At 42.1% G+C, this 24,507-nt stretch overlaps 1 protein-coding gene across 1 annotated transcript in view; it reads right to left on the bottom strand.

Annotated features, from left to right (window-relative positions):
• The window catches only part of slmapa (sarcolemma associated protein a), a 77,420-nt gene extending 53,299 nt beyond the window's left edge, over window positions 1-24,121 (bottom strand). The window contains exons 1-2 of the mRNA XM_034209834.1: window positions 23,672-24,121; window positions 22,330-22,756 (exon numbers count right to left, since the gene is read on the bottom strand). Coding sequence (XP_034065725.1) covers window positions 22,330-22,527 — 198 coding nt within the window. The 5' untranslated portion in view covers window positions 22,528-22,756; window positions 23,672-24,121. The remainder of the gene's footprint in view (window positions 1-22,329; window positions 22,757-23,671) is intronic.
• Window positions 24,122-24,507: the final 386 nt, after the last annotated feature.

Here is a 24,507-nt window from a genome sequence, read left to right as displayed (position 1 = left end):
AACATGTTGCAGTGCACTGTCACAACCTACTGAAAACTCCTTAACATATAGCCAACATTTTGGTAAAACATATTCAACATATTCCACTCAGTTAAACGTTGAAGGCTGGCCAACCGTCATGGTCCAGAAGTAACAGGAAATAAATGTTGAACTACAATTTAAGACCAAATAAAAATGTTTAGGCCACCATGGCAAATGCTGGTAGGGCTGCTCATGTCATCTCTTAAAGATTGTTCGCAAGAAACACCAGCCTGTTTACATGGTCTGGTTTCAGAGATGAGCGCAGGCAGGTGACAATATTGCCACCTGTACTGAAGACCCTCAGCCACGCCCCGACACATGGGGTGACGCAGGCCAATCACAAAGCTTTGATGCGTCCAAGTGCATTATTCTGGCACAGGAAGATTATGTTACAGGACATTAACGATAAAACAGAATATTGTTGTTCTATTTTTAGACACATCTCGCGATCGACTGGTTGGGCACCCCTGGGCTAGACCATAGGTCTGTTGTGGTAGCAAAGTAGTCAGCTGAAGCCACATCTCTCTCAACTTCCCCACGGCATTTGTCATATAGCGCAGGCAGCGCAGCCGCAGACCTGCTGAAATAATACCGAGACGGCATCGCGTAACGCTTGTCCAACGTGTTGACAAGTTGCTTAAAGCCCTGGTTGCTAACAGTGCTAACTGGGCACATATCTTTAGCGATGTGAAATGTAATGGCACCTGTAATATCTCTGTGTCTCTGCGAGCTCGTCGCGTAGGCCGTTGCTCTGTACAATGTGTCCTGAATCGATGACTGTGATGATGTGGTGGATGAAGTCGAGCGGGCATCTGCTTTTTGTTGTATTACTGCCCGGTCGTATTGCACTTTGTGGTTGTATTTCAGCTGATTAAAGAGATTGGTTGTGTTGGCGTGTGGTGCCAACACAACCTGGTAACAAATCCTGCACTATACTTTGTTTTGCTCCACGTCGGACTCCTGAAAGCCAAAGTACTTCCAAATAGTGGAAATAGTTGTACCCTTCTTTTTAACGAGTTGCTGCACTTGATCTGACATATTCGCTCGCGCTGAACACTCACAACACATGTCACTCCCACGTGGCCGAGTGGGCATTTAGGGAGGGGCGAAAGCGCACCCAGCAAAATAATCGTATTTTGTCAATTATGCTGTTTTCATAATCGTCGCAAACCATAATCGTAATCGCGATTAAAATACGATTAATTGCACAGCCCTAGGATAGACATTTATTATTGTCATACAGATGCCAAGAACTGGAAGCTTGCATTGGTATTGTTTTACTTAGGATCAAATACGCCTGTGACTAGTCTATAAAACAGTAGATGTCTTTATTTATTTAGCTTTGGATAGATATATACACACATACACAGGTACTTTTGCAAAAACCAAGCAGCTCATAAACATCAGATATAAAAACACCACTAAATAGTTGTATTATTATTATTTTGTGTTTTTTTTCATCCAAGAGATGCCGCTTCACTGTCACTGAGTGGGAGAGTGTGTAGGTGCCGGTTTGGAATTAGGCCAGAATGACTTTATGCCAGGCAGAGACACGGCTGTCAACTTCACAGGTAATGATGCAATGAAGATCACACTTCCAACTACTTGGCTCCTAACTCAGCCGGACTGGTTTTCTTCGGACTCAGTTGCCCATTTTGCGCATGCTCTGCATCTTGCAGTAAATGATAGATTTGACCTAATCAGCCATTGTGCAGGAGGACAGCTTGTTAGACACAGTTAACAGTTAATGATCAGTTATAAAAGGGTCAACTATTGGTCAGGAAATGATTGTGATTACCATAACTAATACAGGCTGATGTTTAATTTACTCACAATAGAAGGAAGCCAATGAAGGTAGAATCATTTCTTTTTCTAGGACAATTCACTATGCGTTTTTCTCAAATCTTTGCATCGCGTCTGTCCGTCAACTGCTATTTGAAATCTAAATGAAGTCTCTTTTCTATCAAAATAAAAGACTTGTCCTTTAAGAACCTAAACAGATATGTTACTTGTGACTACAAGGGGAGGCTTTTTTAACAAGCAGCTCACTTGTAATGTCTCCTATTTGTTTTAATATAGCTATCCAGAAAGTAGTAGTTGTTTTCATGTTATTTGAGATTTTATTTAAAGATGAAGATGTTTTACAATATCCTCACTCTGTTGTTAAAATACAAATGAAGTCAATTCTAAATAAGACATTTCTTAATGGCTTTGTAAAAACTGGTTCAGTATCTAGAGAGGTAACTTTGCTGTAATCCAACTAGTTAACCAGTTACTTATAAACCACATGCCAGGATTAAGCATCATGTGTTCTGGCGGCTGGTGGTGACCTCTAACAATAAGCTAATGAACTCAGGTTGTATCAACAGCATCCTCCTTCTGTCGGAGGAAGTGTTGAAACCTCCAACAGAAGGAAATTAGGTGGGAACAAAGACATCATTTTGTTATTGCTGAATCAGCTAGTGTTTACATTTATTTTCTTACTCTCACATAAAAAATACATTATACCAGAAATGTGCAATGACTACGAGCCAACTACAGTCTTTGTGTGTGGCTGTACTTTTCTCCACCCAATAGCAGCTAAGGCTGTACATCTTCACTGGTCTCACGATTCGATTCCCCGATGCATCACGATTCATACCAATGCGTTGCATCCTCAATTTTCTATATTACTGCACATGGCTTCTTTTTCATCAATGCATACATGCAGTAAATACATATGAACTCTCTTTTTATTATTTAGAAAGTGCTTCAGAAATCAATAACATAAATGTCTTGACATTCATTTATAAACCAAAATAAATCAATTGCATAGCTCTAGCATCCCTATACAGTATCTGTGTGTGAAGTTGTTCCATCCTCAAAAACAAAAAACTAATGCTTCTGCGGTCTAGCTGCAGCTTCTAGCAACGGTCTTTTGTTAAGAAAAGGACACTGAATGTCCTGAATGTGGCATCACTAACATGACTTGAGTCTGAACACAGCAGACAACAGCATATAAAAACAAAAACACTTCATGTGGGTGCACACTTACATCCTGTCTTACTGTTACATACATCCCATGATTGTAGGAGATTAAGTTAGCTTCATCATATCTCAATCAGTGATTAAGTGAATAATAAAGTTTCTATCAGGTTAATATCAGCCTGTCACTCATTATTTTCAGGGAGGGGGCGGGGTTTGGAGGAACGGAGGAGATGGTGATCGCGGAAGCTTTTTCCTCCTGCCTTCACAAACTTTACACACGTATAGGGATGGGTATTGTTTGAAATGTATCGATTCCGGTTCTTATCGATTCCAAAATTGTAAAAGAAAGAGGTCAAACGTTTAGATAACAAAAAGATTTATATTCTTTTAAGCTTTAATTGACCTTTTACAAATAAAAAATATGGCAAGCTATTAACAGGCATTCAACTGTGCCTTGTCTTTTTCTTTTTTAGTGTAGTGGAGCCTCACTTCAGAGCGTTTACCGCGATCCATCTTTGGTGTTATGAAGTGACTGAGCTCGTGAACTGTCTACGGGAGGGCGGGGGGAGCCTTGCTGCGGGGCAACTGTAGACCTGTCGCCTGTCAGCGCAACTTACAGGATGCCGTTTAAAAAGATTAAGGGTGGTGCCGGCCGTCAGCGAACCGAGGCCGTTCTGTGATTCTCCAGAACACACAGATGGCCAGTCCGCCCATACCCTGTATTCCACCGGGTCACCGGGTCCGCCTGCGCGGTGGAATACAGGGTCTACCGCGTTTAGGAACCGTTAAGCAGAACCGAAATTGTGTATTTTGTATGGGTACCCGGTAGGGCTGCACGTTATTGAAAAAAAATGACATTGCGATATTTATTTATTTTTCCCTGCGATATATATTGCGTTTTTTTTATATTTAACCGGATGAAGGATTTTAGTCACGGACGTCTGGATCTTAACTGGTTGACTCATCATACCTTAAGTCATGATCTAACATGTCATGATACTGCATGTTGCTTACCCTCAAATAAGGGGGTTCATCTGTGAATGAAGAAGAGAAGAACCTTTTTGTATCCAAAATAGTTCCAGATGGCGAATGTTGCTTTTCTTTTTGGAAGTAAATCTTCATTCTCGCCGGTATTGTCCTCCTGTGCCTCGTTCGGTGTTTTGATGATCTGCTGTGATCTGATCAAGAATGATTGTGATTGGTGGTTTGCTGTGCATGCAGAGCCTGCATGTCACTCACTCAAGTACCCCTGACATGAGAGCCGCGCAAGTTTTCCTTTAGTAGCAAGCAGCAAAATAATTGTAACATGACGTGTTTGAGTTAATGTACCTACTTAATATCGCACGTCCTAAAAAAAAAAAAATGATTATAAAAAATTAATAAAACCGCACGTCCTTGCGATGCGATGCATGCGCATATCGCAGTTATCGCCATGACACGATATATCGTTCAGCCCTAGTACCCGGCATTTTCTTATCGGTTCTCATCTGGAACCGAGTTTCGGTTCCCAACCCTACACACGTATCATCTGAAAATAGCAAGAGGACATTCATACTAGGGCTGGGCTATTTGGCCTAAAAATAAAATCGCGATTTTTTTTCTAACTAATGGACAATTTTCGATTTAAACCTCGATTATTTTCTGTTTTTTTCTAAACAAACCAGACCAAGGCAAAATTTAAATACATATTTTCTTTATTAACACAATACAAATAAATGAGATTACCAAGTAGTCTAGGCCTATGTGAACAAATCAGTTGTTCAAGAATACAAAAAATAAAATAAAAACAGCACCACGGCACTTGGCTGTCATTAATGTGCAAAGATTTTTTTTAAATCAAACAAAATAAATCTCTTTTAGGCCATCCCTGAAAAAACTTGTAAAATGAAATACAACAAATAATAAATAATGATAATGAAATGAATAATAAAAAAATACCCTCAAACAAAATAACATCCCTTTAACTTTCTAGGAAGTTGTCTACAGGTTTTTCGAGAGGAAGACAAGCCTGTCTACTGCCGGTGGCTTGAGGCATGCTCTTTGGCATGTTACAATGTTACCCCCCGTACTGAAAACCCTCTCCGAAGGGGCACTTGTGGCAGGAATGGAGAGATATTTCTTGGCCAGATTACTCAGTCTTGGGAAGTTAGCTTCATGTAGCTTCCACCACTGCAGTGGGTCTGTATCAGGGTCTGTCTCAGACGACAACAAATAGGATGACAGCTCAGCTTCAATTTTGTCCTGCTCTGACTGGGAGGTAGACGACACTGTCAGTAGTGATGTGTCGGTCGCGAACGAGCTGGCGCTTTGAGCCGGCTCTTTTAAAGGGAGGGAATGCTCATGACACGCATTTTTAAATAATTATCATCCGATAAAACAGACCAGTCTCTGTCAGTCTTCTTTTTTTTTTTTGTATCCGATGACGTTATCAGTGATTTTAAACTGATTAATTACCGAAATAACATCAACCCTGTGGGCGGCGCCATTTTGACGAGTCACATGACTTATTTTACCAGAAGTGACGTGAACTATGCGTTTGGTGTCGAGGACAAATTGACGGATGTGCTTTGTTCATGTTGTTTACTCTAGTTACTCTCACAATTCTATAGAAATATGCCTCATTGTATCGCGAAACATTGCCACAATTCGGATAGGAACAATCCACGGAATGCTCGGTTCCATCTATTGCCAACGGGTAAGCGTAGGAAGTACGTTCGGAGGCAGTGGCTAGCGAAATGTGCTCGGCCCGAACCGAAAGATCCACAGGCGCATGTATGCAGCGAACATTTCAAGTTTCCGGACGACTACTCTGAGAGTATGATGAAACATAAAATGGGATTTATTAATCAACCATTACTTAATGGGGATGCAGTGCACTGCCAATGCCAGCCAGCGTAAGCACATTACTCAGCAGACTTTACTTATTGTTTACTACGTAAGGAAGCAGGAATTGCAGGAATTGCAGGACCCAGAGCGCACGGAGCACAGAGCGGACAGCAGATAACGAATTGCAGTTTTATTGCTTATAGATTATCAGAACATTTCAAAGGGGACACAGTCACATTGGATATTAACTTATGGATTAACTACATCATCGTTTTTATCGTTGTAATGTCATTGAAGACCAGTTTAGAGCAGACAAAGACCAAGGTAAGCCATGTTAGCCTAGCGCATGTTAGTACCTACCGCCACTTGTTTTGATGTACGTTTTTGTTGATAACGTCGCAAGTTTGTATCTTTCAGTGTTGAGGTGAGCACCGTTAGATTCTGTGTCTTTACGATCATAAACGATGTGTTGGATGTGCAGCTAGGATAAGTAATAAGGGAGCTAGGAGTGATTTTCGGTGCAGTAATAGGTTAGCATTTTTCGCTCTGGGCTAATTCAGAGGCTCACTGTTAGCATTGTGTGTTTTGTTTGAAGAAAAAAATGAAAAAGATCAGTTAAATTAGTTTTTTTCCCGTTATATGGATATAAAATATTCATAGTTTATTAAATAGTAAAGTTCCTTAGACGTTGTTTCCTGCAAATGACACAATTTCGGCCCCGGAACCGGGTCCGTGGGGCCTAAGAGGATAACAGAGTATGTTTTTTGTTTTTTTTACAGTTGTATTTGGATGGAATGAATACCTATAGTGATAATTCAAAGTAAGTCCACCTGGACTTTATTTTTCTAAACTTCTTCCTCGGCTGACGAGTCCGAACTCAAATACTCCGCCATGTTTTCGTCGTGTGTTTACAAAGTGAACGCATAGATGATGTCACGACCTAGTTTTTCGGATCATGTGACTACTGAAAATGGCCAAAATGGCAGCTGCCTGACGGAATATACAGGTTTTGATAAAAAAGAGCTATAAAATCATTATTTACCGGGGAATATTGCTGATTTCTTCAGGGTATGGTTTAAACATAATGTTTCACTAAATACTGAAGTTTTGATTAATTATCTAATGACTGGAGCCTTCCTTTAGGTGAACGACGGGAGCCGGATCTCGCCCGCGAAGCAGCCGGTTTTTTTTTTTTTTTTGCGGAGGGATCTAGATCGGCATGAAGGCACATTATGCAATGTGCAATGTGCACATTATCCCGCTTATTACACATGGCCACATTCTCAACAAAGTAACGACATGACTCCCAATATTAATTGAAATGCTTTTATGGATTTAGAAAATGATTTTATTGACTTAAAAAATAGTTTTATGTATTGATTTACATTGACATGCATCCGCTAAGAAAAGTAGTCCGTTGTTACTGTTTGAACTAACGTAGCAACGGCAGGAACTGCTTCGATAGTGTTTTTGAGGAGCTTTTTGATTACAGATTTGAAAACATCGTTGCTTGCTTTAAAAGTAGCACAATTCATTATGTCAAACCTTGGAAAGTATCTACATATCCCTGCCCTAATGCCAAAGTAACTGCCAACTGAATATGTGTCGCAGTTTGATGTCTATGTCTGGACCGCTGCGTAAAAAGGAGGGTTTTTGCCCCATTACTTCTCTTCTTACTTCTATAAGAATAAAACACGGAGGACGGAGATCTCTTTTTCTCCCCCTCTTCTGACAGCCCAGCAGCTTATCTCAGAGCACGCTCCCCTCTCCTGCAGGGGGGGTGTGGTCAGCTGCAGCTCACAGAATCAGCCCCCTGCAAAAACAGCGCTGGAAAGAGCAAATGGAGCGAAATGAGGCATGGCTAAAATGCAGGATCTTTTTGGTATTTTGAAAAAATATATATATTTATATACTTTATATAGGTCGATACAGTAGCAAAACAAATCTGCGGAGTCTAGAAATGTTTTCAAATCGCGATTTTTCGGTTCAGCCACAAACCGTAGGAAAGTAAAAATGCAAATTAATCGTTAAAACCGAAAAAATCGCCCAGCCCTAATTCATACTCTGCTATCCAAGACTTAAAGTGGACCTATCATGCTATATTTGAAACATATATTGTAGGGCCATACCTATATAAATATTTTTTTTTTTCTTCAAAATACCAAACAGATCCTGCATTTCAGCCATGCCTCATTTCACTCTATTTGTTCTTTCAAGCCCTGTTTTTGCAGGGGGCTGATTCTGTGAGCTGCAACTGACCACGCCCCCCTGCATGAGAGGGGAGTTAGCAGTTACTTTGGCATTAGGGCAGGGATATCTAGATACTTTCCAAGGTTTGACATAATGAATTGTGCTACTTTTAAAGCAAGCAACAATGTTTTCAAATCTGTAATCAAAAAGCTCTTCAAAAACACTATCGAAGCCGTTCCTGCCGTTGCTACGTTAGTTCAAACAGTAACAACGGACTATTTTTCTTAGCGGATGCATGTCAATTTAAATCAATACATACAACTATTTTTTAAATCAATAAAATCGTTTTCTAAATCCATAAAAGCATTTCAATTAATATTGGGAGTCATGTCGTTACTTTGTTGAGAATGTGGCCATGTAATAAGCCGGTCTAGATCCCTCTGCTTCGCGTCGGGCTCCTGATCAGCCTGTCGGTATTCTTTTCCCCATAATGACCGCGTCGCTGCACATTATCCCTTACATATGATTATATAGAGTCATTATTCATTTGTTTTAAAGCAGGAGGCGCAAACGCTTGCCTCGGGGAGGGAGAAAAAGAGCCACAGCGGAGAATAAACAGAAGGGCAACCATGGCAACCATGCAAGGGAAGTCTTCTTCGCTGCTTTTGTGGCAGACTACAGCGCCACTTACAGGCCTGGCATCTACTACAGCGTCTCCAGCGCTTTCGAGCTGCAATGGCCGGCCGTGGCCCAACCTCTCATTCCCCTGATAGGTGGAAAATTGACCAATAGCCGTAGCACCACCGTCCTGACAGTGTTCAAATCTGGATCAGGATAACAACTGGTGACTTCTAGAATTGTGTGAGTAACATTCTGTTTTTAGACTTCTCTGTTTCAGTGTGTGTACTCTGTATAAATGCTCTGTAGTTGATCTGACTGAAATTGTGATTTTAAAATCTCAAAACCGCTACAGTATCTGTCAGGCAGAAACTTGGGACAAGTAATTTGACTGAAACCTTAAAACTGAACTAACTGACTGCTAGGGTTAACTTTGATTTAAACATTTGTAGAATACTAAGAGCTTTATTGAGTAGGTGTAACTGTATTAAGGGTTAAACTCATAACTTTATAACTTAGGGTTTAATGTAATTGTAAAACCATTGGGCCACTGAAAAGATACAATAACAACTCAGGAGGGAGCCAGTCTAGATTTCCTTTTGAGGGCCATCAGCTGCAGAGAGTTAACTAATTAAAGGGACATGGCCCCACAGCTGTGAGAACTCAGCAATCAGGTGTCCATTTTAGGTAGCAGGTTCCTGGAGCGTCAGCTTCAGCGGCAGACAGACGAAGACTGACAAAGACATTAGAGTCCTGCGGGAGTAAGACTGACAAAGACATTAGAGTCCTGCGGGAGTCACGAGGGAGGCAAAGAGGAGGCAAATCCTACTTTGATTGAAGTAAGTATCGCTGGTGTTTTATTTTCTTTAGTTTTTAGCCCCTCATGCTATAATCATGTGTATTTTCTCCATTCCTGTTCATGTGTCTTCTCGCAATTATCACTGCCGTGTATCTCGTAATCGATATAACCGGCCTGCTCTCGTCTATCCCACATTCTCCACTGAGATCCAACATCTAGTTGCAGGGGGCCTGTGTAACTGCCAGTTAGCTGTTCCTAAGGCTGACTTCATCTCTGGCTACGCATCCCTGCAGTCTCTGGATTTCCTTGCTCTCACTGAGACCTGGATTACTCCATCCAACACATCCACCCCAGCAGCTCTCTCCACAGCATATTCCTTCACCCATACACCCAGACCAACTGGCAGAGGAGGTGGCACTAGTCTCCTGCTCTCTCCCAAATGGAGCTTTTCCCTCTTCAAGCTACCTAACATCACTCCTTCCACCTTTGAATTCCATGCCGTCACAGTAACCCATCCTATACAGTTAACCATTGTTGTTCTCTACCGTCCACCAGGCGCCTTGGGGGACTTCTTGGAGGAATTAGATAATCTCCTCTCACACATCCCTGAAACTGGCCCTCCCGCTGTACTTCTCGGAGACTTCAACCTCCAGACAGGGAAGATATCTGAACTAACATCTCTTTTAACCGCCTTTGCTTTCTCACTGTCTCCGTCCCCACCAACTCATAAAGTTGGCAATGTCCTTGATCTCATATTCTCAAGGAACTGCGCTACTTCTAACCTCTCTGTAAACCCGCTCCACACATCCGATCACTTCTTCATTTCATTCTCTCTACCCCTTTCCAAACATAACAAACTAATCTCTTCTCATCCTGCACTTGTCCGCCGTAACCTTCGTTCCCTCTCCCCCTCTACCCTTGCCTCATCGATTCTCTCAGCCCTCCCTTCCTCTGACTCGTTCAAACTCCTGCCTCCAAACTCTGCTGCAGAAACTCTCCTCTCTACTATCTCATCCTCTCTGGACTCTCTCTGTCCTCTCACATCTCGGCAGGCTCGTCAGTCCCCTCCTGCTCCCTGGCTGAATGATGCACTGCGTGCTAATAGAACCGTCCTTCGGGCAGCAGAGCGGAAACGGTGGAAATCCAAACACCATGACGACCTCCTAACCTATCAGGCGCTCCTCTCCTCTTTCTCTGCTTCGATCTTTCAGGCAAAAAGTACTTTCTTTCAAGATAAGATCCAATCTTCCTATTCCAAAAAACTATTTTCCATCTTCTCCACCCTCTTGGACCCTCCAAAAGCCCCTTCCCCCACCTCCCTTTTGTCAAGCGACTTTGTTGACCACTTTAAAAAAAAGTTTGATGATATTCGCTCTTCTTTTTCTGACTCACCTTTACTCACCGCTGGGTCACCAGACCCTCCTTCCACCAACACACTAACCTCCTTTTCCCCTCTCTCTCCAAGTGAGGTTCTTACCCTCATTACCTCTGCCCGTCCTACCACCTGTCCTCTGGACCCTATCCCTTCAAACCTCCTCCAGACTATCGCTCCTGATATTCTACCGTTTCTCACCCATTTCATCAACACTTCTCTAACTTCTGGTCACTTTCCAAACAGTCTCAAGGAGGCAAGAGAAAGAAACCCACTGTCAACCCGTCTGATGTTATAAACTACAGGCCTGTCTCTCTCCTCCCGTTCCCGTCTAAAACACTTGAACGTGCTGTCTTTAAACAACTCTCCTGTTATCTCCATCAGAACAACCTTCTGGATCCGCACCAGTCTGGTTTCAAGGCAGGTCACTCCACAGAAACTGCCATCCTTGCTGTCACTGAGGAACTGCACACGGCTAAAACTGCATCCCTCTCCTCTGTCATCATCCTATTGGACCTGTCTGCTGCATTCGACACGGTGAATCATCAGATCCTCCTTCGCAATCTCCAAGAACTTGGAGTTTCAGGCTCTGCACTTTTCCTCATCACCTCATACCTCAAAGACCGTACCTACAGGGTAACTTGGAGAGGGTCGGAGTCCGACCCTTGTCAATTAACTACAGGGGTCCCTCAGGGCTCTGTTCTTGGTCCCCTCCTCTTCTCCTTGTACACAAACTCGCTCGGATCAGTCATTAGCCCGCATGGTTTGTCATACCACTGCTACGCTGACGACACCCAATTAATTCTGTCCTTTCCCCGCTCAGAGACCCAGGTCGTCGCACGCATCTCTGCTTGTCTAGCTGACATCTCTCAGTGGATGTCTGCTCACCACCTCAAGCTCAACCTTGACAAGACTGAGCTGCTCTTCCTTCCGGGAAAAGATTGTCCCACTCTTGACCTGACAATCAACATCGGCACCTCTATTGTTTCCCCGACTCAGACTGCAAGGAATCTGGGTGTGATCCTAGATAAACTGTCCTTCACTGCAAACATAGCTGCTACAACCCGCTGCTGCAGATACACGCTTTACAACATCAGGAGGATACATCCCCAGCTGACCCAGAAAACAACGCAGGTTCTGGTCCAGGCTCTTGTCATCTCACGCCTAGACTACTGCAACTCCCTCCTGGCTGGTCTACCTGCATGTGCCATCCGACCTCTGCAGCTCATCCAGAATGCAGCGGCTCGCCTGGTCTTCAACCTTCCTAAATTCTCCCACACCTCACCGCTCCTCCGCTCCCTTCACTGGCTTCCGGTAACTGCTAGAATCCACTTCAAGACAATGCATTGCGTACCATGCTGCGAATGGATCTGGCCCTTCCTACATCCAGGACATGGTTAAAACCGTACACCCCAGCACGTGCACTCCGCTCTGCATCAGCCAAACAGCTTGCTGCACCCTCACTGCGAGGGGGACCAAAGTTCCCATCAGCAAAAACACGTGGGTTTGCTATCCTGGCTCCAAAATGGTAGAATGAGCTCCCCATTGACATCAGGACAGCAGAAAGCTTACACACCTTCCAGCGCAGACTGAAAACTCATCTCTTTCGACTCCACTTCGAGCGATAGAACTATTAACAAAGCACTTATATACTAATAAAGGACTGGCTTATCTAAAGCCAGTTGAGTAGCACTTGAAATGTTTTTGCTCTATGAAACCTGTACTTATATGATTCTGTTTTCTTCAAGTTTGTATTTTGTTGGTCGAACGCACTTATTGTAAGTCGCTTTGGATAAAAGCGTCAGCTAAATGCAATGTAAAGTAATGGATCAGTCTGTATCAGATCCGTTGCAGCCCCTTTTTTTAGAGATTTGGGTATGGAGAAAAATAGAGAGGGTTGTGTTTTCTGACACTTGGTGAGTTCCCTGGAGCACCGGGGACACATATTCATGTATAAAAGACGTACAAAAGTGCATTTTGCATGATAGGTCCCCTTTAACTAAATCCACCAAAAACCTGACATGATTGTAACGCGAGTATTTCTTTAAAACATAAATCCCTGTGTGTCTGAGCCGCAGCGACACGGACTGATTCAGAGCGGGTTCTTCTGCTGGTAGTTCTGGACTGGTGTTCTTGTGTTGGTGGATAAAGCAGACTGCTCCGTGTTTGGTGTCGATGTGCCGTTGTCACGTCTGTTCCCTGATCTCTACGTCACCGACCGATTTGATATTAAAGTGAAAAACATTATTGTAAAGCCGCGGCCGTAAAATCAGGAAGCAACGTTACTACGCTATAATCGATTATGTTCTGTAAATGCATCGATGCAGAATCGTCCACGTCCGCATCGCGATGCATCGTAGAAACGATTGATTTCAACACCCCTAATAGCAGCATGCATGTATGAAATTCGGATTTTCTATGTGTTTTATGGACCTCAAATAGAACTAAGATTACACGTCACCAATTGTATGATAATATGATTAAATAAAACACAAACATGACTCTTTATGGTTTCTGTAGATGCATAATACTGATGTTTGAAATATAGAAACCGCCAAAACACACAGATCTAGCTGAAATATATATTACAGTGTTTCCCCTAGGTTTACTGCTTTGGGGGGGGTGCTGCCTGAGGATTTAAAATATGTTTTAAATCCTCTGGAGCAGAGGGAGGAGCTGTGGATTATTGTTATTGAGTAATGCATCAGTGTTTCTTAGGGTCAAAAACACTAAACTCACAACTTAAAATTAAAGTGTTAAGTTTATTTAATAAAAGAGCACATGTTCAATGTGAAAAGTGACAGTAGATAGTTTAGTTGCAATTTGGTGCTATGTTTGGCAGGAGACTGAGATGCTTCCAAATTATAATTACTTGACATGCAGTGAACTTCTTTATTTATTTATAAAAATCTGCATACTCTAAATAAACATTTCTCTTCTAATTTACTGCTCATCAGACAGTGACTTTCATTAACACAAGTTATTAAGTCAGTTATGTCAAATATTGCTGTTAAATTGAAAACTGACAAAATTGAAGGGTTTAGAGTCAGAGCGTAAAGAAAAGGTGCGTTTCTTTACATCTATTGAATCAATATTCGATTTTAAAACAAGGATTGATTAAAAAAATATCTGCAGCCTTTCATGTAACGCTACAGTGCCTGGACGCAGTATTACTATCTCTGAACACACACACGTGCACAGTGCAGGTACCGAGTGTGCCAGGTTGCCTTTTCTTGTCAACAGCGTCTTATTCCATATATAAAGAGAGTTACAGAGCCGAGTCCTGACTGTGTGTAACAGCGCTACGTGCTGTGTTAGTATTCAGATTGACGACGCCACTACCCTGCAGAGGAATACTGATACCAGACCACACCTCTGCTGCCTGCAGTCTACATTGTTAACATTATGATGTTTGTTTGGGGAAATTCTCTCTAGAGATATGATAAAACATCCTGGAAAAGGAATTGCTGTTGTAACAAGATTGTAACACCCCAGTGTGATAGCTGCATGAGGTGCTATTCAAGTCCATACATTTATTTATTTTGATCTTAAATCAACATCACAAAATGATGAAGACATGCTTTTGGACAAGATAGGCTCTAAAATTGAAAAACAGACAAAGATTTAGATTCAGCTATTCTTCTTGAGTATTTCCTGAGGGTGGAACAGGAGACGCTGTGAACAATAACACAATTCAGATGAAAGAATGTGGACGTTCTAATAAGTAATGAACCTGTTGCTAATATTCATAGTACCTAATGAAATCAGGGAGAAACTAAACATCTCTGCCAAACTGTTTTTCCAAATTATTTTTAAATAAAACCCCAGTGGCGTATGCAGAAATAAAGGTGTGCCATCTCAGTTAATGAAGTGATTTGTAAAAAAAGTTTGTTGTTGTGATAACTCTCCCTGTCCTGACTTGCATCTGACAACAGTCAGGACAACAGGGGATTCAAAGGTTCAGATTGATAGGGCTAAATACAGAGCATAGCAGACCCTTGAACCTCCATAAAAAAGGGTATAAAAAATACACAAAATATAACATAACAAGGTTTCACCTGCTATAAGGGATATTCCCTCAGAGGTGCCAAGCACAGGCTTGTACTTGCAGCATGGTATGTTCAAACCATGATAAGGCGTCTTAAAGCATTCATTCACATTATACTTAAAATGTGGGTTTCCCCTTCATTCTTTTCAGTTCTCAACTCCAAATCCTCCACAGAATGCTGACCAAACCCGACACTGGCCTGCAGAACATTGCTGCAGACCCTGATATGAGGAATTGCACCAGGCAAGCAGTCCGCCAGCAGGGAAACAAGCAGGGCACGAGAAGACAAATTTAGCTCCAAGTAACATGGTTTCACACAGAGCTGCAACACTGATGCAGCTCAATGTACACTTAGGTGGGGCAAACACTTATCTGCTGATATAAGCTAAATCATCAGCAACAATGCAGAATGCACATGTTAGGATTAGGTGTACACAATTGAATGCATGTATATAACTGGATAACTTAAAAGCTAAGGTGGATAAAATATTTTAGAAACACTTGTTTAAATCGTCTCTCCGTCAATCGAGTTTTCCACAAGCTGCTAGCTTCAGTGTTGTAGTCAAGTCACCAATTCACGAGTCCAAGTCACTCTCGAGTCCCCACTCTTCGAGTCCGAGTCACCAAGGGAGAGTCGTAGTCGAGTCCGAGTCCAAGTCACCCAAGGAGTGTCCGAGTCGAGTCCGAGTCATCATTACCTGTGTTCGAGTCCGAGTCCAAGTCACCCAAGGAGTGTCCAAGTCGAGTCCGAGTCACCTAAGAAGAGTCCAAGTCAAGTCCGAGTCACTAATCTTCATGTATTAATATGATATATGTGTTGAAATGTAGCTGCTCCTCTACATTGCTTTTATCCTGTCATGTTATTCTAATCTGTCTATTGAACTGCTGTGAAGCGAGTTTGGCTACAAATCTTGTAATAGGTGCTATACAAATATAAAGCTTATTACTAATATTAATATTATTATTTTTATTATTGTAAATGACCTTTAATATGTCTAACTATAATTAAAATGACTTACCTTTCAGAGAAGTGATTATATTTGTATGCCAATATTTTCATACTGTAAAGTTTTCGTTCTGCACTTTTATTTTGATAGTAATAAGATCGGGACTCTTATTTTGAAGGAACTTTTACCTTTAAATCGGTTTACCAGTAAAGATTAAGCCCCAGAAAGCACATGTCTACTTAGCATGCAAAATGACCATTCTGCATGTTAAGTAGCCATGTGCTTTCGTGTTATCGGCTGAATCTTTATTTATTGATTAGATCACCTGATGATAGTGTTCAAGACAGCCTATATGTCTGAACTCGATCCTGAGAGTAATGTGTTACGGAGCCTTCTCTTCAATATTGTTTCCACATAACGAGCATTTTGCGCTGCTCTTTCCCAATGTGGAAGCAGAATGTGTGAAAGCATACAGCACGATGCAGGGTGTGTCTCTAGACATCTTTAGACTGGAATAGCGGGGCCCAGTACGTGAACTCGCCTCGCAGGTGCACATGCCAGGATAGAGGACATCAGACTCCAGAGAAAACTTGCTCGAGTCCGAGTCCAAGTCGGAGCGTCAATGTACAAGTCGAGTCCGAGTCATCGTGGGGGGAAAATTCACAAGTCAAGTCATCGTACGCGAGAATTCACGAGTCCAAGTCATCGTGCACGAGAATTCACGAGTTCAAGTCGCGTCAATCAGTGCGCGAGTCCGAGTCGAGTCACAAGTCCCGAAAATCAGCACTCGAGTCCACGTCCAGGACTCGAGTACTTCAAAGGTGTAGGTAAATAAAGTATAAATAATATATGTGAAATTATTTTTGGGAAGTTGCTTTGGAGTCAGTGTTGCTAAATTAGTGAATTTTTCTCTAGATTTAGTAACTTGTGCTGCTTGCTTCTTTTATAGGAAAAGAGTCTTTCACGTTTTCGGTTGGATCATTAAAAAAGTGGTTTACTCTTGCTGGCTTCTCCAATATTTCTTTCCAAACCTTTGATGAATACATCTGCATTATGGAGATCTTCCCACTGAGTTTTGAGTCTGGCTGAAGTCATTTTTCTCCAATACATTACGTTGGTTTGAGAAATATAAAAAGATATGCACACATATTTTCCTAAATATTTTTCTTTTCACAAAGAAGCCAAGCTCCATAATTGTACATACTCAGTAACATTTAACATCTGCATGGTGAGAAAGTTACTAAGTACGGTCAAATACAATTCAAACTGTTGCATTGCAACATTATAGCCACCAGCACCATTATATGTTTTTTTTGTCTTGTTTTCATGGAATGTAAACACACTTCAGCTGGGCTTGGCATATGGTTTCTGTAGCACTAATGATGAAAAGAAAGAGCCATACATGGAAAATATGTTGAGATGGACTCACTTTGGAAAAAAAAACATGTAACTCTTGGATTCTTATCAACAAAAAACGATTAAATGTATCTCTAATCACATTTCAATCTGGAGACAGTTCCTCAACAGAGGAAGGAAGAAGTTAGCATCCGTAAATGACATAGCACTCATCTGACTGTCTAAAGAACTGCAGCCTGTCTGATTGGCTGGATCTTGACCCCCCTAGGCCTAGGGCACAGTGGTTCCCAAACAGAGATCCCAGGACCTCCAGGGTTAAGAAAGAAGCAGCTGTGTCTGATCTGACCTTCCCATGATGGCTGCTGCTTAAATAAGAACACACTTCATTATTCCCTCCAAAAGCCCTTTAGATATTCGTCCCACCAGCTGTGCTTGTGTCATTTAGTTCATCCTTCCTTCACAGTAGTCTGTGTCAAGGCAACGGCCCCAGAGGGAGGCCGGGCCATCAGCAAGCCACAGTACATAACATGCACCATCCTTAATCACATTTCAGTCTGGCTGAAAAACAATAAAACTGACCAGTAATAAAAAACATGATGTCATCATGTTGTGATTTTTCCAGCAGCTCCAGTCTGAGCATGTTACATTACAAGAAGTGGGGCTGCAGGCTGACATGCTTAACTAACAATAATACTTAATTTATTATATCAAAACAATGCCTGTCCATCTCATAAAATCCCAATAAACTGCTAGCAACTGCAAAACACTAGTGCTAGCTAATGTTTTTCAAACTATTAAAAGTGAGGCTCTTACAGTAGACCTAACGTTAGTCTAGTAGCCTCACTTCTAATCAACATTTGCTAGATACATGTTGGCTAGCTAGTAGCTAATGAGCTTCACATATCAACCTGAAAAACTGCGAGGCTCCACTCCGCACCACAGTTACTCCGCTGCGAGACGCTGTGTAACTGGGAAACTGATAGAATTGGATCATAAGATCGTGGTGTTTTTGTAACTTCAGCATAGGGGTTAGGGATGTTTATTGAACTTCGGATTAACACATGTATGGCTCTGCCGCTCAGCGCTGCTGCTTGCTTCAGTCTGTGTCTGCGTTCTTTCACACCTGCCTGTAATCTGAGAAGGTCCCGCCTCTCTGGCTGGCTCCCGCCCGGAAAATCTTCAGTAATAGCCTATCAGATAGCGCTGTGGGCGGGACATTGCTCGTGTTCACAGAGTGGTGACTGCAGCCAGAGAAACGGCCGCATCAGAGCGAAAGTTTTATCGGCAATTTGATAAAAACAAGGCCGATACCGATAATCGGTCAAATGCGGAATATCGGCCCCAATAATCGGTCGACCACACACACACACACACACACACACACACACACTCACTCACTCACTCACTCAAAGTCTCAGCATGCCACATTGTTGGGTTAATATGGTGGCTGTCTCAGCCTGTTGAACCTGTTCTACAGAGAAACTACAGACACACTGAAGTACAAAACAGATGCAGCACACAGAACTGAGGCCTGTACTACGAAGCCGGATTTTCGCTTAACGAGGTAACTTCAGGGTCAACTCTGGGTTTCCGGTCCTGCGACGCTGGTTCACTTCTTACCGGGCTAGATCTCCATGGTAACTTATGCTGAACGGCAAACCTGCTCCGGAGCAGGTTTGGTTCCAGGATAAGAGATCAACTCAGTGAAAGCACTGCCTGCTGACCAATCAGAGCTCAGTGTGCGGAGTTTAAAGCGATCAAGTCATATTACAGGAGAAAGAAAATACAGAAAAACTGCCGTTGCAGGAAAGACGGCCGTCAAAAATCAACTGACTGTGTGAACGTGAAAATGAATAGAATATCACCTCCCATCTTCAGAGCAATCTGACTATTATAACATTAGCATTAAGAAAGCTTACTTAAATATCTGCCACAACATAAGTAACCGGATCAAAGTAACATTACGTACAGTCCACGGCACTGTGAGTGCAGGCGTCGATGTGTTCCATTATCATTCATATCACATCATAATGTATAGGGATGCTCCGATCAGGGTTTTTGGGGCCGATCGCCGATCACCGGAATCAGAATCGGCCGATCGCCGATCCAATCATAGGGTGGGTGGGGGCTATGGGGATCTTCCATTTAAAAAGTGATGTTTAAAACTCAGTTAATGGGGCTCATTTTTATATTGCTTCAGTTTATAATCGTAACGGATCGAAAAGTTCAGATTAATTTTTCAATACATGATGCGCTTCCACAAACAACATAATTATTAGATTCAAATGACGTACATTATTCAAGTTTAAATTAACTTTGGATAATAATGACAATAACACGGGAAAAATGAGCGGAAGCGCTCTCTTTTCCTCTCTCCCTCTCTCTCTCTCTCCTGACAGCCTGTCAGCATCTCATGCAGCTCACTGATCCAATAATGAGTGACCCGACAGTGTATAATTAATATATGTATAACTAGTTTAGCTTGTTCCAGAGGTAGATAAACTAGCCAAGTGTGTCTAACTCTTAGTGTGTGTGTTGCTCCGCTCACCGGTCCGTCACAGCGGGTGGAGCTGCAGGATTTCTGCTTCACACACGTTGCATACCGCTATTTTATTGTCTTTTTCGGACACCTTGAAAAACTGCCAGACCGGTGGAGCCATTTTGGCGAGCTTGTTTTGCCAAGCACAGTCTCATGTATTCTGCGTCATCTAATCGGCTCTCCTGATCGGCCCTTATAGAGAGCACCGATCTAACTATTAAGAGTGAATATCGGCCGATAACGATCGGCGGCCGATCGATCGGAGCATCCCTAATAATGTATCATATATCTCCTTATCTGAGTCAGCTGAGCCGTATCTGGCCGTGCAACACTCACAGTGTCACATACTGTATGCAGAAGTATTATTTTAAGCAACACATTAAGTTGACGAAACACTCGAGTCAAATGTAATTAAAGTCAGATCCACTTGTGTCTTAGTGATATCAGTGATATCATAAACCTGTTAATGTACGCATTCAAACACTTTTTCTTTTACCAGCTGTATTCACCTTGCAGGTTCAGCTATGTGGCTTTGATCCTGGATAAAGTGTTAAAGTCATGAATGTTTAAAGTTTAACTTCTTCATATTTGTCTAATATTATAGTTTACTTTTCATTCAGGAAGTATGACGCTGCGCTGTCAGTACGCTTGTCCATGTTTGTGATTGGTCAAATGTTGCTAACCCCGCCCCTTTCATGTGAACGCGCTCTCAGCCGGACAGAGAAACCCTGGGTTGAGTTACCGAGTTGATAACCAGCATGGTAGGGCCGTTTAGTGAGATCTCGTTTGTTTTGGGTTAGTTAAGCCAGTTAACTCAAACATATCCAGGGTCTGTTGAACTGGCTTCGTAGTACAGGCCTCTGATCTGTCTGCGTCAGATCTGATATCTGTGGATTTATAAAGAAATTATATTTTGCTTTCCCAGACAAGGATTAAATCTAGTCCAGGACTGAACTAAGGACATTCTTCTATGGATATCTGCAATCAGGACACAATTTAATGTCTGTGTGGAAAAATAAGCTATGTAGCCGTTTTCAATTTTTTTTTAACAATGCTCTATCTATTCAGTCATATTCATAAAAAAGTATGAAAATAACCATTTGAAAAGAGAAATTATTGTATACAGTCACACAAATGCCTCAGATTACCAGTGTATGCTTTGAAAAACTGATTTGCTGCTTTAATACATTAGATGGTGTTGTCTCTAGTTTCTTGATCACAACAGTGATGAGCAGCAAGGTGGGTTTAAGATTTTGCAATTCCCAAAAAGGTCAATTTTATTTATTTTGAATTTATTGTGAAATAAATTGTGGTTGATTAAGAATGTAGGTTATTAAAAAAATCAGGGCACAAAATTAAATATGAACCTGTATTTTAAACAAATGGGGGCTAAATGTCCAACATACTAATTGCTTTATGTCTGTGTCTAAAATCAGTAAAGAAAATGTCCCGAACAAACAACAAATATGTGTTTTAGACTAGCTCATATCGGTATGAGCTCACAGGCCAGGTTTTTAAGGACTTTCTTCAAGTAGGATAGGTATCTTTGAAGGGTGGAACATAATTCCAGTATCGATCCAGACTTCATTTTGTTTTGCTTTTTTCCTGCTTTCCTTGCTTGAGGAACAGAATCTGTTTGTTTCTTCTAACTCTTAATCCCTTGAGTTTTGGGAACATTTCCTGTCCTCAATTGGGATTAAACATGACCCTCCAGTTCAGTATAGAGTTGGATACATTTTAGAGGCCGAAACACTCCAGAGTTTAAGTTTTCCCTCCAAACATGCTTGATGTGAATAACCCTTGAAGAAACTGAATCTGTTCAGGCCAGAGCAGAGTTCACAGTCGGGAGAAGGTCTTGCTTCAGGGTGTTATCATGTCAAAGAGTACATGTGCGTTTGTGGCAGTACTGATGACCCTTTAAACTTGGCTGAAAATCATTTTAAGGGGGCTTTTTGATGAGATATGGTCCTTGAGGCTATTGTCAAGACTCGCCTGCTGGAGATTTTGGATAATGTGTGAACAAGTAAATAGTTACTTTTCATCAGTGTGTGAAGATTAGGGCTGAACGATTAACCGATTTTAAATCGAAATCGCGATTTGACCAATCAGAAGTGGCCCATGATAGAAGGTGATAGACAGATTGATCCAATCACCTGCCAAGTATTTTTTAAAGTGCCTGCCCTTTCCAAATGGCTTCCAATGGAGCTTTAGATGGTTTGGTGAAACAAACCATCTGAGTCAGGTTAGTAATGCTCCATCACATGTTTCTATTACAGGGTGAATCTTAAACTGAAGCTTGACTTTAAAGCAACCCAACGGAAGTTTCATGTAAGTTTAGTTTTTTCACTCGTAGCTCGGGCTGCGGGGGTGCTAGATACGGGAGCATGTTGATGCGACCTTCCTAGCCAGAGATATGGCCACATTTTACAATAAACTTCCATTGGGTCGCTTAAAAACAAATATCGCAAATCGAAATCGCAATATTTGTCAGAAAAATCACAATTAGATTTTTGCCCAAAATCGTGCAGCCCTAGTGAAGAAGTACACCAAATCGCTCTGGAAATCGAAAGGGTAGTCACTCCTCACACTCCTGTTGTGAAAACACAGTAAGGCAATTTCAGCTTAGGCATAAGTATCTTCTCTTACCTTGCCGGTCTTGTGGTCGAACCAAACCAGGGCATGATTTCTGGACAGCACCTTGCAGTCGAAGGTGGCGTTGTTCTGGGCCGGCCGACACCGAGCCACAGACCTGCCGATCTTGACTGGCTCATCCAGGTACACATGCCGCTCCTGGAATGGATGTGAGTTTGGTCGGCAGGCGAACACAGCCAACGCTGAAGGCATTGACTTTGGCTTTAGAGTGTTACTCCAACCAGACACGAGGGACAGGTTTTCTTGATCCAGATTGGCAGTCTTCTGTTGCAATCCCCAATGGATAAATGTACAATATCTGTGGCCTATATGTAGGCCGAACTGTTAGTCCTCTAAGTTCCTAGGCACTAACTAATAAACATTGTCCACTGTGCACAGCCCGGGCTGCACTGCCTTCCCTCTTCGATTCAACAAGACTCCCCTGTGTTTGAAACAAATGAAAATAAAAAACAAACCAACAGGTATAAAAAAGACAAGACATTCCTCTTACTGACTGTCCACCAAAGCTACATAACGATACTTATATATCTGACAGCACTATGTACAGACCAAGGTGCCATGTGTCACGACATACATGACTGAGTATAGCACTGACAGCCTGGAAAACAGCCTCCCACGTCCATCAAACTATTCCAGCACTGAACCAGGCGAGGGATTGGTGTTTAGCCCCCCCCAATATAGCAACAGTTCACACTAGTAACCGTGACTACAAAATGAATTAGTTATCAATCCAGGAAGCTATATGTCTAGCATATTTTGGGAACGGTTAATATTATATTGCACTTTCTATGTGTTGTCTTGCAGCAAGCTAACAACGGGCACACACTCCAATGTGCAGTCGGTTTACACACATTTAGTAATTTGTCATGTTAAATCTATTCGTCATTTACAGCCGTAATCAGAGTGACATTGTTGCCCTGATACAGGGAACCTTAGCTAGCTACCTAACGTTACCACTCCCTCCACAGAACACCTATAAGGTCGCTAACAACACCTAGCAAGAGTAAACGCCAAAAACACCCCTGAGTTTTTCAACATTAACGGCAATTTGGCCAACTAAATCAGCCCAGTGTCCACTTCTAGTCTAATTTGGTAAGTGCAAGAGGCTTCAAAACACTCAGCCGGGATGAGCGGGGGATTAGCAGGTCTTCTTGTGCAACTAAAATGCTAATTGGCTAGCTCGCTAGTGGACAGGCAAATCGCTCACTCGGCCAACGTTTTCTGGCGTTGTACCAACAAGCTAGGATAGGCTAGGCTAGGCTAATGAGTGCTGACAAACTTTATCAACCAGGTCTTCAAATGTGTTTCCCCCACCAGACTCAATCAGTTCGCTTACCGGATGGAGGCGAAATGCCATCCCTGTCTCCTGGAGCAAATATAAGCAGCAAGCTAGCCCGTCTTTTGGCTACTACGGAGCCCTGCAAGCGAACGTTAGCATTAAGGTGGTGAGCTAACTGAGCAGCTAGCCGGCTAACTGACAGTCAGACGCGGAAAAATCAGGGGAGTTTCTTGACTGCGGGTCCTCCTCACGCATCACACACCAGCCCGATTATCATCCAGGAAAAAACTCCGTTAAAGCCACAAGTTGCGCCGTCGTCGTCCGTGTTTTCCAATATATTTGTTAAGTTAAAGTCGTTGCCTTCCCACTGTTTTCGGGAAGGAATCTAGAAGAAGTTGTCCTCCTCCACAAGTCCCAGCCGCCATACTGTAACTAGAGAGCAGGCAGGCGGGGTGCGTTCACGGCCCGAGTCACATCAACTCCACTCTCCGACCGCTGAGCTCATTAATCAGGGACCCTCAACGTTGGGTCCGGGGACCTCCAGGGGTCTCTGGCCCTCTGCCAGGGGGCCCGTGAAAAGTATACCGATTCATTATATAAGTATAAGATATCAAATAATTTTTTTTCTTCCTCTTATTGTTTTTTACAAATGGCTTCAAAGTTCAACATACTGTATATGTATTTTTTATTTTGTTGTAATGGAAAATAGTTTATAGACTTGATTTTACTGACTTTTCTGTATATTCAGATTTATTGTGAACATTTCATGTTATTTTTTTTTTAATAGTTTTATATTTGTTCAAAATATGCTTTTTTTAAATGTAATTATGTATGCACAATTATACACAAATTCCTCGTTTAAACCTGATTCTGATTAAATCACGTTCTTGTCA

This window comes from Gymnodraco acuticeps, unplaced genomic scaffold (assembly GCF_902827175.1).
Source record: "Gymnodraco acuticeps unplaced genomic scaffold, fGymAcu1.1, whole genome shotgun sequence".
NCBI classification, from domain to species: Eukaryota; Metazoa; Chordata; class Actinopteri; order Perciformes; family Bathydraconidae; genus Gymnodraco; species Gymnodraco acuticeps.
The sequence above is the reverse complement of the archived record's forward strand: the minus strand, read 5'-3'. Positions and strand labels throughout refer to the sequence as shown.